Here is a 19,919-nt window from a genome sequence, read left to right on the forward strand (position 1 = left end):
CCATGGCGTTCCGTGAAATTATTTGCACCCTATTAAATTAATATTGATTTCAGCCTGCAAAAAAATTGGACACAAAAATTTTCTTGCTCGCTTCGGGAGCGTGCACATTTCCGAGACAATTTATGCAATTTTTGCTGTTGGTTTTTGTGAGATGGATGAATTGGTTGTGTAATGTATTTAAATAATATATGTTGTATATAATATTTATTAGAGAAAATTTGAATACGTACACAATTTAAGTGTCCACGTCACTCCACTTTGCATATATGTGAAACATATATCGTGCATGAAAGTTAATGTAAAAAAGAATTATATTTGGAATGCATTTATCAAGCATTTTCTGTCTTTCAAAAATATACTGCTGGACAAAAAAAACCGGACACTTGCATTTTTTGTGATAACGCAATGGGTCGATAAAAGCTCTGGTACAAGGGCTAACTAAATGTTGCAGAAACTGAATTAAGTACGAATGCATAAACAAAGTCCGAGCCTATGAATGGTGCATATGGTACTACATGATCTGCCAAACATTCTGTAATATACCTGCGAGCTGTTATTGCAATTCAGATGTCAAATATTAAAGTGTCCGGTTTTCATTGTCCAGCAGTATAGTTTATGTGCTTAATTCCGTTATTAATGTGAAGTTTGAACATGTTAAAAACAATAATCAAATCGTTTCTTCAAACACAAATGCTTTAGCACAAACTTCTACCCTCTTCTTGCATAATTTACGAGGATAATAACGTCTTTGATACTACCACTACTAATAGTAATAATAATGTTGGTCCTGGGTTCGAATCGAGGCTTGGGCATGGATGTTTGCGAGTATCCATTCATCATTTTCATCATGCTCACTCATCCACATCTTCGCAAATTAGCCAAAAGTGGCACAAGAAGCAAAGTAAAATAAGCAAATCAATAATAATAATAATGTTATAACATTATTAGTAACATTGTTGTTATTATTATTGGTATGTTTATCCTGGTACTTGCCCCCCCCCCCCCCCCGACAAAAATTCGTGGTTGCGCCTCTGATACCGTAAGGCTTGGGTGGACCATTGGCTGCTGCCAGGGCAGCAGTTTTAAATTTTCCTCGCCTTTCGAAAAACTGCTATGATATTTCAAAATCTGAAAAATTACACCAGTTTGGAATTCCTTCTAGAGCCTTGACATAAATTTTCATGTGGTTTGCTTTCATCCTTATCTAGATATTTTCAATAGTTTTGTGATTATGTAAGTCTATTAAACTATTGATAATATCTAGTTGGAATGTGATAGTGGTTTTTCGAACAGTGAGGAAAATTTGAAAACATCTGCCCTAGTGATAGCCAAAGGTCCATCTGAGACTGAAGTTTGAATACACAACAATATCTGCCCAAAATTAACAAGTTACATTCAGAAGCAAAGTAACAGTAAATCATTATTTTTTTTACTAACTTGCATAATGCTATCTACCTTCCTATTTTGCTTTCTACGTGATTATTCTGTTTTTAACATAAATATCAAACAAGATTTTTATTGACAAAAATACAAAATTAAGTACATGTCACACATTAATATCAATAACCCATTTGTTTCAAAATAGAACAACCTGATTATTACTGGCTTGCGAAGCAAAAGTACAAGTGTCAAACGTCCATTAATCATACACCTTCTCCCACGTTAGCAACCACCTTATAGCAAACTGAGTAAGAAGTATATCACTGGAAGGCACCAAATTGAACCAATCATGCTGAATCCAAGCATCTTTGAAAATATCCACCAAAGCAGTACAAGCAGCAAAACTTGGAGTACAAAGTCCATGCAATTGAATCTGAAAAAGATAATAATAATAATAAATAAGAATGTATACATAATTAGACACGCAAGACACAATGTTGGCATGTACTATTTAAACACTTTGAAAGTAACTTATTATTAACACATTAGATTAACATTCGGGCTCATGCATAGCCAATGGTTAGCACTCCCACCTTTGGTGCGAGAGATCCCATGTTCAATTCTCGCTGGGAGCCCCCAAAATGTCAGTGTTGACCCAGTGTCACGAGGACAATTAAGGAGCTATTTGACAAGAAGTAGCAGGCTCCGGTCTCAAGAGTCGAAAACAGCAGCAAAGGGACTCAATGTGCTAACCACATGTCACAATAAAAAAGCCCCTCTGGCAAGCCCTGGCCCGAAGAGGGTTTAGTTTTAGATTAACACTATTTTGAAATGTACTTTCTGTGGTTATAGTTGTCTATTTGTTTGACATTTTCACACAAATGCATTTGTGTCTTGTCAAAAACAAAAATGATCTAAAAATGAAACAGCGTATAAGAAATTTGAAATTAGGATTGGAACAACAATAGCAACCCCAGTCTGTAGCTAAGGGGAATTTAATTTGTTCCCCCTCTGCCCTTGCACATGATGTAAGAAGGGAATGAATCTTGAAAATCACATAGGAGTTTGTTCTCTCCGTTAATTGTTCATAACAAACATTGAAATCAAAGTGAAATTTGATAAATTTTGCTTTGTATGATTACTTTGCTTTGCTTGTTAATACTGGAAATTGTGAATATTTGTAGTGATGCATTTTATGGGAACTCTTTGTATTTCACAGCATATATGAATAAGTGACCCCAGATGAAAGAGAAATGTTCAATGCCTGATCCTTCGCGCACTCTACTTGATAAAAAATCAACACTTTTATTGTTAATAACGTCAGACAATTATCTGGCAGAAAATGTGGGAGTAGTCTCTTACACTGAACCATGCAAAAATGCCCAATAATTAAACCACTAGGATATGTTGCCAAAACAAATTACAGCAGCTATGATTCATATAACCTGAATACATACTGAGATGTGTTGTCATTCTTTGCAAATAGCGAGTTATTTGTGGAGTGGATAAAATCCCTGACCAGGATAGAAATTTACCTGTATTGCCAAAGCAGGGTGTCTACCTGTCAAGAGATGAACATGTAGGTCAAGAAATCAAGAAATTATATTTGTGGTCAATAATTTTTGCTATTTTTTTTTACAGTATAGTGAATTTACATTGTTATATACCTGTACTGGGATTTAATAAAATTGAATATTTGGAAATCTAAAATTAATTGAGTTGTGGTTAATATTTATAGTCTCGTATGCCTGAAGTTTTGTAAAAATATTAAATAATGTGGCCACTCCCCAGCTTGAGTTTTCATCTTATAGCTAGCCTTGTGGTAGGAGTTTTCCATTGAATAAAAATATCTATTTTCTTAATTTCCGAATGTTAAGAAAAAGGAGGAAAAAGGTCGAGAAAAGGGAAAGAAAGGGCAAGAAAAAGTCACGAATTTGTTATCTTGGGGGAGAAGGGGGTGGGGAATCCAAGTATTAACCATAATTCATTACTGCATGTGAATAAAGTACTAAAATCAAAATACTTACACAGCAAGTTTCTTTCTTGCAGCAGGCAGGGTCCTGTCCTCCTCTTTGTTCAAATATCTCCTGACGCCAAGTGTGAAATCTTCAATGTAGGGACCCCACTCCAATGTGTTCAGGTCAATATCAAAAAGTTCCCTGTCCTTCACGCTCAGTTTGTTAACAAGTTCTCGTGACTTTTCGTTGTTGAATTTCCATTCATTAAATATAAAATACTGAAGAAGGCCCAATGAGGCATTAACTCTCTTGTGCAAACGAACAACACTGTAAAGTAAAAAACAATTACATTAGAATGCATACAGTTTCCCATTAACAGATATCACAAGTATGTTGATATGTTACTATCACTCGAGTATGTTCAGATTTTTCTTGCTAAAGGCACATCATACAAAATACACAAAATCTGACTGACACTTTTAAAACGCAAAATTATATATGTAAAGAATGTATGCAAAATTTTTCAAAGTTACTGACGTAGATTAATATTGTCTGTCTGTATAATTTCTTAAATCTATCTTAGCCAAATCTGTTGTTCAGCATGAAAAGCATGTTATCACTTGCAAACATGCTACGTCTTAACTGTGTAGCCAGTAGAAGTCATGAAAACCTATAAACTCAACCCTCTTGCCAGTGGCATGCCCAAGGGGGGAATGGTCAGGGTCATAACCTCCCCAACCCCTTTGGCCCAGTAAAAAGCATGTCAAAGGCTTGAAAATCTGGCAGAATATTGGTTGGCTACTGAGAAAACGTCCTTGGACAGTCCTTAGCAGTCTTGGACATGCCCAATGTTAAAACACTATTCACAGTGGACAAACAAAACTATTATACTGCAAGGAAGCTATCCTATACACTAAAATTGTATACTCGCAATACATTTAAAAAATAGCAAAGAATGCAATCACAAAGGTACAGATAGCAGTCATTCAAGTTGCATTTTAGCATTGGTCAGTGATGGCAATAAGGGTGTCTCAGACCTTGCAGTGCAGGAGGGAGGAAGAGGTTAAAGGGGATCCCTCAAACAGTTGGAGCCACCTTGGGGACTGAGCATGTTAAGTGGTTGTCCTTCGATGTTCATCAAAGTTGCCAACTTCAAGACTCAGCTATCGCATTGGTGTTCTTTTCAGTACCATGTCATGGATGATTTATCCACCCATTAACACAATCTAAATTGCTCAACAAGTAGTAATTTATGTCCATTTTAGGTGTTAATTTCCCCATAAAAATGGGAATACAACATAAATTTTCAGTGTTTTTGCAACAGCATTGCGAAGAGATATGAACTGGATGATAAAAATTATTATCTCACATTAAATTATGAAGCAATGGTCAAGTTCCATTGGAATGTTTACATATTAATAAATATTTGAACTACATTGAACTGGTATAATTTTCAGGTACATTGGTACCAGTGGAAATCAGTAAGAGTATTGACATTAGTTTCAATATTAGTTCAAAGTGATATCAGCTCAGTGTTACTTCTAACCACTAATAACTTTGTGTGATTAAATTATACGAGCTTTTCAAATAATGGAGTTTCAAAATGTGATTCATATAGGGGTTCTTCTTCAGTTCTGCAGGCAGGGCCCCAAAGTTGTATTCCTACTACTGACATTAGTCATAACTTTTTACTAATAAATCATGCTTTAATTCATCAACACAACTAATAGGTACATATTGGCTACAAATTGAAAAACCTTTACTCCTGCTGTTCACCTTGATGCCACCTAGCCTTGAGTATATTCACACAATTATGAACAAAATATCATCCCTAATTTATTGGAATACCTTTGTGCAAATTTTAAGTCTGTTTTCAAGTTTTGTTTTTTCATGGAAAAGTTACACGAAGAAAGATAAGAACTTCATTGTATTAGTTCATACTTACATTGGCCTTTGTCCAGTTAATTTTGCAACAGTGTCCAATACATATCCTGGTAAGAAATGAACAAATATGGATGAAAATTTGAAGTGTAGAATAGATGGGACAAACTTCATGGTTGGCGACCATACGGCACCTTTCACTGGATATTTCCTCAAAAGGTGATTTACCTTATCTTTCACATTTGCCCACACGAAAGGCTTCTGTGTGCTCGTTGTGCAGTGGAAGATGGGGATGGTCTCAGAGCTGAAATAATAAGTAAATAAGTACATCTTATTTGATCAGTACAATAGTTCTTAATTGTACACATTTTTTTAAAAAAAATGTAATGCAGGAGTGAAGATACGTATGTGATTATACTAAAGCAAGGATTCAAATCCGATTTAAACAATGAGTTAGAACTTTGCATGGAGCTTTGATAGTTTGTAGTAGCTACATGTGTAATGGTCAATATAATATTCAACAGCAATAAAAAATTAAAACATTTGATTTAATTTGATATTCAAAGCTTTGAATGTGGAACGTGGAGAGTCAACCTCCTTACTTGCCATCTTCTGAAGATGTTACGTGATTGTCACTAAATAGAAAGCAAACAAGAAATATACAACTAATCTCAAGATACGATGTACACAATGATATTTTTTACATGTAAGTGTTTATATGCCATGTGCATTGGTGTAGCAAAATATCACGAGGCACTGGACGAGTTTAGAATATGAGGCCCCCACCCATTCATTAAACTTGAGATCTCAATGTGAATTGCTACAAAATCTTCAGGCATATGTCAGCAAAATATTATCAAATTTAAATGATGATAATTATTGATTACATATTAATATTACAAATATTACAATTAATATCAGTGTTTTCTCTATAGAGCCTTTAACCTTTTGCATCCCGAGCTTCTCGATCAAGATCCTACATGTAACCCCTTGCATCCCGAGCATCTCAATCGAAATCCTCTAGCATGCTCGTAGTTTTTACGTTATAATGTCGCTATTTTTGGCTGGATTTGCAATTTTTCTTTTTTTACATTAATGTTAACACTCATATTAAACAATTATGACTCTTGCATGTCTTCGCGTCAAACAAAAAAAGGTGGGAAAATGGCAGCTTCTTTTGTGCAGCTTCCTCATAAAGGAAAAATAATTCCGACAAACAAAGGCTGGATTTGTTAGCAATTCTTTTCTTCCACCACTGGAAACTAGACGGGTGAAAAGTTTGCTTCTCGGTACCAAAGGTCACAAGGAATTTTCCCCGTGCCGCCACAAGGAGGGGGGGGGGGGAGAGGGGTTGAGGAAAACTGTGCTATTACATAGAAAACTTTGAAAGCAAGACGAAAACAGGTCTTTGTTGCCAAGCAGATGTTTTTCAAGTTGCTGCAATGTGACATGCATCGTCTAAAAATAGAAAGTTGTTCTTCCACTTACTCGACCAGTCCGTTCTAAACGCCTTGCTCTTCAAGACTTTCCATCCGAATGTGAGGCGCTTGGGGTTCTGCCATCGGTTGACTATAAGTAGCAGCTGCACAGCCCAGATCATCTGGGACCAGAACACCATCTTGTACACACGCTAAGCGGTATGAGGTTCGTGGCTTCTGCCATTTCCCCAAAATGGTAAGAGAACAGCAACAATGTGCACTGTGCGGGCCACGAACCAAACGCTGCAGCAGGTGCCGCTGCATCGCGTGTGATGTGCCGCTGTGTCTGGAGCCATGTTTTATGGAGTATACCATCAGTGAGAGTCATGGCTCCAGATCAAGCATGGGAGCTGCAGCAGCAGAGGTAAGTACAAAAGACATCATATTTGTACTTCTTTTCCAATGACTTTTTGACCAAATGTGCACTTACGTATATTCTGAAAGAGTCAGTGGACTGCAGACATGTCGTTTTGGGGGGTACAAGTCGTGTTCTATTGGTCATATGATAATAGTGAAATTATTTTAGTGTTCCTAGCGATTATTTCCATGTGTATTGTTACAATGTCTTGTACTTTTTGTTGGAGTGGGGGAGGGGGCAAATCCCCTATTTTTTTAAAAAAAATCTTGAATTTTCAGGTTCATCCCCCCTCCCTCCATATATATGCCGAATGTGCATAAATTTTATATAGTCCGAATCTATGGTTCATTCAGAGTAAAACTATATATTATTTTTCTGTTTACGGCAATTAACGTTTGATACAGTCATTTTTATAAAACTCTGCATTTTGCTGAAAATCGGCTCGGGCAGCAAGGGGGTTTACATGTGAAAGAGGCTCAGGTGGCTAAAGGTTAATGTAAAGTTTTAGTTTCATTTTAAAGTTGATTTTTGGAAACCCTTTAAGAAACCTTGATCGTAATTTTCTTTCAAGATGAAATCATTACCAATTTGATCCTTTGTCGAGGGGCCACTAAAAGGTGTGGGACCCATAGGATTGTGCCTACTCTGCCTAATTCAGCACTGCATATTAACATCAGCTACAACACTTTTCCTTATATTCCTTTTCAAATATTTCAACACACACACACCTAAACTTTTATTCTTCTGCTTTGTTATTTCGGCTTTCTTTTTCTTTTAGATGTTTCAGATGAAAATGTTCTTCCCACATTGCAATCTCTACCAACATTAGTGCCTCCCCGATGGCACGGTGGTAGCGTCATCACCTTGTAATCAAAGGGTCCCAGGTTCAATACTCGGTGAAGGCACATAGTGGTTCGGATTCCACTTTAAACTGTAGGTCCAGTCCCAATTAGCCTTACTGTACATAAAGTGGACTTAAAACACCAACTCAATCTACCAACTTTAATGACAACTATAATATCACTACACCATGTGCAGTTGCCGATCTCTGCAATGGAGTGGTTAGCACAGCATGTTACAACGCCAGGGGTCCCCGGTTTAAATTCCAGCTTAGGCATGGGTGTTCCTTACGAGTGATCCTTCATCAATTGCATCATCATCTTTGCAATTAGCCAAAAGTGGCAGAAAACCAAAGTAAAATAAACACACATGATTAATCTATTAACAAAAATTAACCTTTTCCATCTATTTTCTTACTTCTATTTATTACAATTTCTTTGCATCACCCCATGGGACAAGAGACCCCTTCAGCTGAAGGGCCATGGGCTGTCTCCCACTTCGCCCATCCCTTGCTATGCCTATCGCCATGTGCTTCACATTAACTGCTACATCAAAACTCTAATTTTACATTTCTGGAATTGTACATTTTCCTGCAGACTGGCTTGATGGCCAAGCCGATAATGATTGAATTTCGATATTGCCATCCTGTTCCAGGCAATTCCCCTTCATCAATAAAAACATCAATATCCACGATTTGCGAAAAGCAACAGAAAAGCAACGCAAAATAACAATAGAAAATATCCTGCATCAAGCTCCATGGTCACAATAAAACATCATCTTATGAAATTTTCCCAAATTTTACATTATATTCAAGTCACAAACACCTGAAAAATTCTGATCAAACTTTTAATCAATGAGAGGGCAATGTACAGTGTCAGAGAAATCTCCGTGCCCCTACTCGCATGTATTCTGTTGCGACCGTGTTGGATCTAGCCACTATTAGTTTGTTTGGGAATTATTTTGTTTTCGTGCTTTGCATCCCTGCCCTGAAGGTCACATGGAAAGTTTGCTAAAACTCATGTCAATTGTGCCATAGCTGATGTGAGTGGACAGTTACAGTGCTGAGGAACAACTAGTGATATGTGTGTGGGAGGGGGGCACAACCAACAACGCACAGGGCAAACAATGTACTGTAATAAAATGTAATGTTCCCAAGTATATTATGATGTAAATAGATACATGTGTTAAAATAAATAAATATGTCATCTATATCTAGGGGTAATATGTACTGTGAAATATAATCTAAGGGTACAGAAACTTCTCACACACACTGTACATTAGGTGCAAATTTAGGAAATTTACGATTTCTTTCCCGTGCTCTTTCATTTATACAAGAACAACACTATATGATGGTGCGCCAATAGCACTGAATGTCTTTTTCTCTCACCTCATTCATGAACAAACAATAGCAAAATCTAGTTATGGACTAGTTACATTAAGTTTGAATTGCAAGGCAACAAATCTATTTAAGTGTAATGAATCGAAATAAATTTGGCAGACAAGAAGCTTCTGTTTTCCAGATTGATTCCACCAGTAACTTAATGTTTATTGAGATTTAAACTTACTTTGTTGTTCCTGCATACCATCCTGCAACAATCAGTTCATTCACAACTACATCAACAGGAATGTAATCATACACGACGTCTTCTTTCAGTGGAAGCCTTCGAATTATTCCTCTCGCAGCTCCCATTATAAAGCCTGAAGGTCCGTTCATCGAGTTAATCCATCCAGGTACAGGTTCCTTTCTGGCTCCAAGAACTAGAAGGTGAATGGAAAATTTTAGCACTTTACTTACTGTTAGTTTTATGAAAGAAAAAGCACCTTTATAAGAATATTTCATATCTAATTTTACTTCTATATCCATATTGTCAAAACTATACCTAATTTTACTTCTATGTTCATATTATCAAAACTATGTCTAATTTTCCTTCTATATCCATATTGTCAATGCTGAAAAAATACATTAGACCAAGTTTATTACAACAGATTAATGCAGATTGTATCTCTCACATTTATTTTATTATGGAGAACTTTATGTAAAATTTGTGGTGTAGAAAGAAAAAAAAGTGTTTTAAACAATGTACAGACAATTATAGGTATGGACCAATATGATTTTTTTTTTTGCTGATACTACAAAATATAGATATAAAAATTACTGATAATGATACTGACAACCAATATTCTATCAATCGACATAAAATTACATTTGATTCTTAAATAACATGAATAGTTCATTAACCTTCTCATGTATTACATGTAACAGGTGACTGCAGTTTGGGTATATACAGTTATGAGTTTTCTCAAGTTACATCATCTAACGCAGAAAGTTCTGTAGCTCTGTCAAACGGTATGAACTAACTTCAAGCTTCATCACTCTCAGAAGACAAAATACGTGTTTCTGCATCAACATTTACACTCTGTAAACAGTTACCAAAACTAGTGAAAGGATGCCAGATTCTTTGTATTTTTTAAACTTATTACTTTCTCCTATATACTTTACAGTTCTTATTTCTGTAAGTTCCCTGTACATGGTGGTGGAAATATTGAAGAAACATGAACTTAGTCACACAAGTTATTGTGTGTGTTTTAGTGGTGGCTTTTTCCTGGGCTATCAATAGCTTTCAAGAGCTAACATCACCCATCTTCCCAATATACACACTAAATTCCTGATGATCTGGCTTTCACCATTGATGGGTAAATATGATTATCATTAAAAGAATTCCACAGAAATAGTGTGAACTCATACTGACCTTTCCTGGACCAAATCGTGGTTATTGCCTAACTTGCCTACAGCATGTATATATTGGACAAAAAACCTGAATGAATAGGTTCATGAACAAATACATAAGTAAGTCAGTAAGTAGGTCACAAACGTTTATTCAAAATTACTACACGAGATACTGACTTGGAAGCTTGTTTTTATTTTTCAACATCATCTCCATCAACATTGATGCACTTATCCCATAGCTTTATCAGTCCCCCATAACATGCCGCATAAAAGTCCTTGAGCTGTTGTCCCAGCCACGGTTGCAGCTCAACATCTTCATCCGCGAAACGTTTGCCTCCATTGTGTGCACACTTTTTGGAAATTTACATGCTCATGCATTATGCTGAAGGCTAAACCATGAGAACATCCTATTGCAGTTGCTATGCTGTGTATCGTCACTCGCCTGCCAGGTTGAATCATCTCCTCCACCCAGAGGTGTCTACAGGGGAGGGGGTATTCATGATGTGCCTGCATCATGGGAATTTGGGTATATCTTCACGCAAAAATAAGGGGGATTGTTTTCTTTGATTCACTTGTTATTAAGTTATAGTTATTGTTATTATGTAGTTTTCTACCTATCTGTGGGTGATTGTGGCAATGGGTTTGAAGTGAAACAACACCTCTTATGCCTTTAGAAACGGTTTGGAAGGGGGGAAACTTGCTGTTTGCATTAATACAAGGATGGTGAAGCAGACAAACTCTTAAGGCGAAGGGGGACAATTAGAGACTCAGAGGTTTGTGGGAACACTGACCAAGGGAACGGATGAGGAGGCGTGGCTCAGCGAGAGCAGGCCTAGTCCACAGCTGCCTCCCTCGTCCACTTAGCGCCCAATACAATTTATGACTGTTGATGGGAGCGAGGGAGAACCAAACAAGTCCGCGGTCAACTTTCTTGCAATCTGAGAAGGAAGCCACCAGATGGGGCCAGAGAGAGAACTTGCCCTGAGATAACTGTTCATGAAATTTAAATTTTGAGTTTGTGCTGACATTTCTAGACTTTCGTTTTCGGTATCCAGAAAGTGCAGAAATCATTTACGGAAGTCTGAAACTGACTTTGACAATACACGCGACGGTATTTTCAATTATTATTTTTTTCTACAGATCTTTCGACGCGTAATATTATGCATCAGGGATACCATGAAGGAGAGCAGAGAAAGTGATCTCCGTATGTTTGTCTTTTATAATAAGACCTCGATTCTTTTATAATAATAATGGACTCAAATATGAACTTTTCAACAATAAAGTATTATGAATTCAATTACAATTTTATGATTTGTAAAATAATAATATTAATATACGTAATACATATTTTCTTAACGACTGAAAGTCAAGACATGGAATCTTACTCTGCCACTCCTCCCTCCGCAGAAAAATCCTTCGGGTGCCCTAGGTCGTCTGAGGAATGAAATGAATTAACTTTACTCCTATTTTTATGTGATAAATCAAATAATAATGTATTTATGGTTTTGGGTGTTGTTCAAACCCCATAGCCTACATTACAGTTTACCAAAGTCTCCAACGGGGAGACATTATCGAACAGTAAGTCTCCGTCTCGTCTCGATTTTACAAAGTTTGACTTGTCCTCGGTCCTGTCTCTATTTTCAAGAGTTTTCTCATTGGAATTTTGAATATTAAGATGTAACAAACTTGTACCAATCCCTTCGAGTTCTGAGATTTCGTGCGAATTTGGTTTAGGTTAATTTTTCAAAGGTCACACATTCTGATTAACCAACTATCCAACGAGACGAGAGTGTCGAACAGTAAGTCTCAGTGTTTTCAGTCTTTAGAGAAGCACGTCTCAACTTTGGTCTCGTCTTGGAAGTCAAGGAAAAGTTCCCCGTGCATGTAGCACCGTGCCGAGGAGGTACATTTAGTGGATGTGGGGGATAGGGCCCCACATATTCTCGATCTCGGCAGCTTTGGAGGTGATGTTATCAGCATCACGCTGCGACCGCCTTTACCTCCCACGGTTTCCTCCAGGTAACCACTGATTTGAGGCTGGGTGAAAACCGGATCCGTTTTTAAGTGAGGACAAGGCCGGAAAAATTCCGACCTTAATCGAACCCGGGTATCCCGCGTGGCAGTCAGATACCATACCGACTAGTCTTGAAAGTCAGGTATCGAATATCAAACAGCCATCTCAGTCTCGATCGACTAGTCGCCAAAACCTGCCCTTCAGTCAACCGGTAAACTATCGTTTTCTACCGAATTATAAGTTTCCTGTCCTTCTCCAACAGTGCTGATTTGAAAATCGCAATCTAAAAATGTGAGCTATAAAGAGCGTCCGAAAAGTAAAAAACAGCCAAATGCGAAGAATACACACACACACACACACACACACACACACACACACACACACACACACACAGAGAGAGAGAGAGAGAGATGTGTGTGCGTGTATACAACCATTATATATATGCACGCAGGGTAGACCAAAAGTCGCAATACATAGGAAAATACCATTTTGTTTTTAAGTTTTTCTATTTATTTATTTTTTAAAGTGTTCTTTCTAATGCGTGTTCATCAAGAGTGGAAGAAACGTATTGCAAACCAATGGTAACCACGTAGAGGATATTATATGAATACATTGTTTCTTATCACAACATATTTATTTGTCCTATGTATTGCGACTTTTGGCCCACCCTGTATATATATATCAGCCACGTATCTAGAAATATGTTTCGGGGGGGTCCGAACGAAGTTTTTCAGGAATAATAATATTTAATAACAGTAATGTTTAAATTATTATATAAAATTAAATTAATACTAATTACAATATATAAATTAATATTATATTATTATTACACGATTAGGTAAAATGACTATAAGAATAGAGATATAACAGCGCATATTCATTACGTAGCTTATCTGTAGTTAAAATCGAAATAATTTACATAAAAACAAGTGACCTGGCAATGAAATTATGTCAAATAGATAAATAATTGAATATTTACCGAATAACAAAAATGATGTTACATGTAGTTGGAGAAAAGTGAGTTTCTGATATATATTTTTTGCATAAATTATTTTGAGTAGTAGTGCACATAAATCCTCTTTGTAGTGTCATTCAAAGCAGTATGATCCCAATATAATCCTGGCCTTCTAAAAAGTTCAGAGGAAATTAATAACCATCGACAAATGCTAATATTTTCATTACTTCATTTTAGTACTTGGTAAGGCTCTCAGGGCGTCCAGACCCCCCCCCCCCCCTTCTAAATACGTTCTTCCTGTTCTTCCAAGCCATATGATCCCAATATAATCCTTGTCTTCCAATAAGTTCAGAGACAATTAGAAGCCCAATATTCACGAAGAAATTTTACAGTTAATTGTTGGATTGGAGATGGTGTGGCAGATTGGATTTTAACGAAGTCGAAGTTCCTGTCCACTGTGCGTTTGGTCCTGAAGTGGCAGCCGCTCACCCCCATCACCATGAAATATTTTGATGCAAACCTACAAAAATAACATGGATAATTTTTTTTAAGATTTTGCAATCATTTAGATTTTCTTCTTGTATAAATGTATAGGTTGTCTCTAAAGAGATGCAGAAGTCTGCAGTCTACTATATTTAGTAATTTTAGTTTCTTAGTAATTTTAGTTTTATAACAATTTCTGCGAAGCTAGTAAATGTTCCAATTTGGTCGGGACAGTTCACCATATTTGATCCCTCTTTTGACTTTTTTCGAACTGCAGTCTTCAGAAAATGCTCTCTTTTTGTGGTTAATTCACATTCAGACATGTTCTTCATTATTAGGATAATTCCATAGTTTTGGTGGATACATTCAAGGTACGAATACATACAAGGAAGGAATGACAAAGAATGATGTCAGCCTGTGTGTGAATGTTGCATACATCTCTTGCTCTCTCTCCCTCTTTTTTTAGGGCTGGTAACAGCTTTAGGTAAAAAAGTACTTCTACAGTCATTGATAAGACTTTAAAATTATATCAAATTGGACTAGTAAGAAATGGAGCTGTAGCTGCGAAGGTTGTTGTCATTGTCACCCTAGGCCCCTGGATCATAGAAATTAGACCGACCTGTTATTTCTCGTACATTTCTCACCTTCCTTCGTCGGGAATAAAACATAGCATTACAGGTTAATTTAATAGGAAACTAATGTCTTTAAAGTTTCTCATTTTTTGTACATCCACCTAGTTATTTTTAATTTGCAATCGATGTTGCAGATGTGAACAATAACACACACTGCTTTAATGAAGACTGTTCTTCTATTAGTCACATTTCTTGAATGCTATGTTCTCTTTTCATCGAATTCAACGGAAAAGAGTAGGTGCATAAAATTCCTACAATGTCTAAGTATGCCAGCTACGTCTAGGTAGGGGAGGGTGCAAATTTGGTGCAGGGATGCGAAAATCATTCTCGTCCTGGACACTGAAATCTCTAGCTACAACTCTGATAAGGAAATATTTCCTTTCGAGAGACCATTAATAGATTTACACCATTATAGAAGCATAACACAATAAATGTATGAAAATTTAATTATCATTTTAATAAAAAGCAATACAAAATTACTTTGGTACATTTATAAAGTAGCAAATTAATTCCTTTGACTGGTTCAAAATGTCAAGAAATTAGAAGATAGGTGAAATGTTTTTAATAAGTGAAACATTTCACCTATCTTCTAATTTCTTGACATTTTGAACCAGTCGTTAAAGGAATTAATTTGCTAGTTTATAAATGTACCAAAGTAATTTTGTTTATATATGTTTATAAATATAAATATATATAAATAAATGAATTAATTAATGATATTAATTATTTAATAATTGACATATATTTCATGACAGTCCTCCTCCGTAGTCGAGCGGGTTAAGGCGTTCCCTCGTCTTGAGATCGTTCGCTGCGGGACGGCGTAAGTTCGAATCCGGCTCTGGTCGGAATTTATTCGGCCTACGTATAGGGCCGGTGGCAACCCACCATCGTGAGGAAATTGGGAAGCTACGAGTGAGTGAGCGTAACCCGGTCGAGAAGACCTACAACAACGGCTGGGGGTTCGTCGGGCTGATCACCCGTCACCCCAATACTGGTCTGAGACCTCCACGCTATAAACAGGTGACGGAGGAACAGTGTGGGAGGGAGACCAGCAGTCGGTAGGTAAGCCAAGGCCCTTCAAGGTGCTGTAGAGCTGTGGGTTATGTTATATTTCATGACAATTTATATATATATATATATATAACCAAGGTTTCGGACTTGGCCCGCCTCAAAAACATCCTGGTACTGGCCTGATCGCACTCCCTAAATTTCTTTACGCACCCCCTCAACACCCCTAGATGATAAATCCAGGCGCCCCCGCTGCCTTTGCCTCCTAGTTTTGGCACCCAATCGCCTCTTCTGTATATAACCATATACCCAGAACATTTTGAACGGCACATATTCTTGTTCTAGAAATCGAGATTTGTGCATATTGCATGATCTAGGGCTCACGAATATTAAACCACGAAGGTCTCCACAATAATATTTCCTTCGGAAAAAACATCAAAATGTTATATTATTTACTATTATTAACTAATATTTGTCACAACACAATTTACTGGGGCAAGGGAGGGGTCTATCGTTAGATGGTTGTAGGGAATCTGAGAAAATGCTCATGGGAGTATTGTTTTTATTATACTCTTGGGAATATCAAACTTCCAATGCCGCAGAGATGCATAATATAATAAATCAACTATCCTTTCACAATGTGAGTTGATTGAGTTTATTTCACTTCGCTGTTTTTCCACTTTTGGCTAATCGCGAAGATGTGAAGATACACTCACAAAGAACACCCATGCCCTCACCGGGATTCGAACCCGGGATGAACCCTGCACGACGTGCTAACCACTCCGCCACGGAGGCCGGCATATGAACTGATCACATTGAATATTTCCGTCATGTGATGTAAAGTGAAGTTTTTGCGTTTTTTTCTCCATAAGGAATGAAGGGGATTCTATAAACATTTATTCATCATGATTTTCAAACATAGTGTATTGCTAATGAACTAGAAATCGCTTACACTTGCAACATGGGGAGAAATTCACACTATATCATGTGGTATGGTTATATTTTATTAGCAGTACCCATTCCGACGATGTAGAAATAAATGTACACCTGGTACGAAACTGCCAAGTCTTCTAATATATCATGCAATTAATATGAACATCAAACCCAAATATGCACCAAGTGTTTTAAATCGAGTCAAATGAATTAATTCGTTGACAGCATGTGGATTTTCCTCAAGGAAAAAAATATGCAAAAATCCGCCGGCGAATCATCACCACTCATCTTCATCTTCGACATTAGTAAAAAGTGGCAAAAAAACCCAAAGGTAAATAGCAAAACTTTAAAAACCAAGCGGGACTCCAACCAAGTATAAAAAATTGAAGTACTGGCCTGGGTTTGTAAATAAAGATACAGAAGGTTCGAAACATGTAGGGGAATTCGTACCTGTAAGTCCCATGACGTTACCAACATCTTATACTAGCACGACGCCCTCTCTTTTTACTCTTGGAAACAAATGATTTTCAAATTACTGTATAAATGTTGACATTCCTACAGTAGCAACCAATGTCCCGGATGTTAGTTCCCCAACAAACTTTCACCCCGCTTACTTCTTGCCTTTGTCCTTGAAAATGTATCAGAAAGAGGTAACTTTTGTTACAGTGACAACAGTTAGAAAATAAAGTATCAGTGAATATATATATTCAGTGTTCGAAAAATCTTCTTCAGAGCTAGGCGCCAAGAAACCACCTACTAGCAATTGTGCATACTATAAGAAGCTGAGCCGGCCCCCGAGGCGGAGTGGTTAGCACATCGCGATACGAAGCAAGGGGTTACGGGTTCGAATTTCGGCCTAGGTGTGGATGTTTGTGTGTGTTCATTCATCAATTTCATCATATCACTTATCCCCATCTTCGCAAATTAGCTAAAAGTGGCACAAAAGGCGAAGTAAAATAAAGGAAGTCAATCAAAAATCGATCAATCTATAAGAAGCTGAACATCACCGTATTCAAAACATCGCTAAATCGTGTGAGAAAGCTGGAAATGGGGGGGGGGACAAAGAGTAAGAAATTGTTACTGATTCTATGGAATGTTCACAACGTTGATAAAAAAATCATTTGCTAAATACGTTGATAAAAAATTGCTAACTTACGCTGTACTGCAATTTGAACTTGGAATCTTTAAAATTTCGTACATGCAAACTTAAAGAAAACGACAATACTACAGCAAAATATCACAGTCGCCAGGCTGAATTTTTTAGTCGCCATGGCGACCTGGCGACAGGGATTTTTCGAGCCCTGTATATATATATAAAATAACCCATGGCTTAACAGCCCTCGAAGGGCCTTGGCCCTCTCTCCCATACATATATACTATATACAGTATATTAATAATTACTTACAGATTAGGGGTTAATTAAGTAATAACATAAGAAAATTGGGTTTAATTTTGTAAACGCATTGGAAATTGAAACTGATTATCTTTTGTTACAGTCACAGAAGTTAGGAAACAAAAATACTGATATGTATCATCTATCAGTGTAAACGTTAGATTCTGGAGAATGCCTGGATAATTTGCCCATTCTTCGCAAATGAGGAGTTTATGAATAAGTGATGCAAGGAAACCGGATATTTTTCAGAAAAGGATTGATACACACACATACATACATACATACATAGAGAATGAACTTCGATGGAAAACATACCACTTACAAGTTTTCTGAAGTGCAATTTAGATCCACTTTATGCTCAGGTAGGCAAATCGGGACTAGACCTACAGCTTGAAATAGGATCGAAACCACTGTGTCATGTGCCTCCAGCAGGAATCGACCCTGGAGCCAGGTCACTGGCACTGTCACGCTTAGCCAGTCGATTGTTCCTCAAGGACTCATCGGTTATGACGCACAAGCGGCTACAATCAGTACTCCTTGAAAAGCATAATGTATGAAAAATACACGAAAAAATCTGACAAAATTTGTCTATTTGTGGATCACTGTATGAATCTGTTTGAAATAGTTCCCTTGTACGAAGAAAAAGTAAACATAGTATTCGATGGAATTCTGATCATTTCCAAAGCATTTCCATGATGGAAAGTAAATTCGGCAAAATACAGAGCATTCCCTGACATTCGCTATGAGACTCGGCGGAAAGCGGCCCGGCATCGGCGCTTGTCTTTCCCGGTGAATGGATCCGCGACAGTCGCTTATATTAAACCTCGTAAAAAAGTTTAGAGTAACAGGGTCAGTTCTGAATAAAAGTGGAAAGAAAAATGGGAAAATAAAGTATACAAAGACAATCCGCACACCATCCGTGAGTTAAAATATAGTATTGTACAAAAAATCGGGAGAATGACAGTAGACGAACTTGCACGTGTAAATGTCAATTTCCTTCGGAGATGCCAGGAATGTGTTCAGGCCCGTAGCCAGGAATTCTTTGCAGGGGGGGCAAAGTCAATCCTAGAGGGGGCAAATTTTTAATACCTTGCATCACATTGGCAAATATAGCAGGGTACACAAAGGCATTTGCCCCGTCCCCAAAAGAGATAAGTAACATAAAAGGGACGATATTTTGAAACTCAACGAATATAAAAAAAAACTTCGAGCAACATTAAATAGCAATATTTCGATATGACCTTTCCAGACTGCTAAAGAATATAAAGTTTAACATAAATAGGCTAATAGGGACTGTATCTACTTGATATTTACAGGTCGATAATGTTAATAGGCGATTACTATGTACCAACAGATTTGGGCCTATCTGCAGAACTGATTAAGGGAGCCATTTATAAATCATGCTTCATAATGATTCCCTCTAGTTTCCAGTATGAATGATTTTTACGCACAAGGGAATCTAACGACAATCCAACAACACTATTCTGTTGTGTTATGCAAGAAAAATCGAATTAATTAAATAATAATGGTTGCATATTATCTACACTTGATGAATTGTGTAAAAATTTGTAATATAGTTTTTTGTACTTGCTAAAACATGAAAACATGGGTCCCTTAGTCCACCACGGAATCTCTTTCCTTCAAAGGGGAGTCTCTTGCATAACTACAGAAAATGTTTGCCTACTGGTTACGTTAACAATTTGCAAAATTTTGTGTGAATTGTATTACATCATAGTTGAAATGCATGTTTTGACACATGACAAACAAATTGGAATCCCTTGATTGATCATTGAGTTCTTGGATTACAGTGTCATCATTAATATTTCATATTAAGTTTCATAGAAAGAAACTGTTTTAATAGGGCACAAATAATTTTAC

The 19,919-nt window shown here is 37.0% G+C and overlaps 1 protein-coding gene across 4 annotated transcripts in view; it reads right to left on the reverse strand.

The window, feature by feature from the left end:
- Window positions 1–1,020: 1,020 nt before the first annotated feature.
- Window positions 1,021–19,919, reverse strand: part of LOC145986682 (putative fatty acyl-CoA reductase CG8306) — a 113,242-nt gene continuing 94,343 nt past the window's right edge. For all 4 annotated transcript variants that reach the window (XM_083120987.1, XM_083120988.1, XM_083120989.1 and 1 more), the window contains exons 6-9: window positions 9,461–9,653; window positions 5,284–5,523; window positions 3,408–3,665; window positions 1,021–1,813 (exon numbers count right to left, since the gene is read on the reverse strand). In XM_083120987.1, coding sequence (XP_082977113.1) covers window positions 1,675–1,813; window positions 3,408–3,665; window positions 5,284–5,523; window positions 9,461–9,653 — 830 coding nt within the window. In that variant the 3' untranslated portion in view covers window positions 1,021–1,674. The remainder of the gene's footprint in view (window positions 1,814–3,407; window positions 3,666–5,283; window positions 5,524–9,460; window positions 9,654–19,919) is intronic.

This window comes from Lepisma saccharinum, chromosome 4 (assembly GCF_977018435.1).
Source record: "Lepisma saccharinum chromosome 4, izLepSacc3.1, whole genome shotgun sequence".
Taxonomy (NCBI): Eukaryota; Metazoa; Arthropoda; class Insecta; order Zygentoma; family Lepismatidae; genus Lepisma; species Lepisma saccharinum.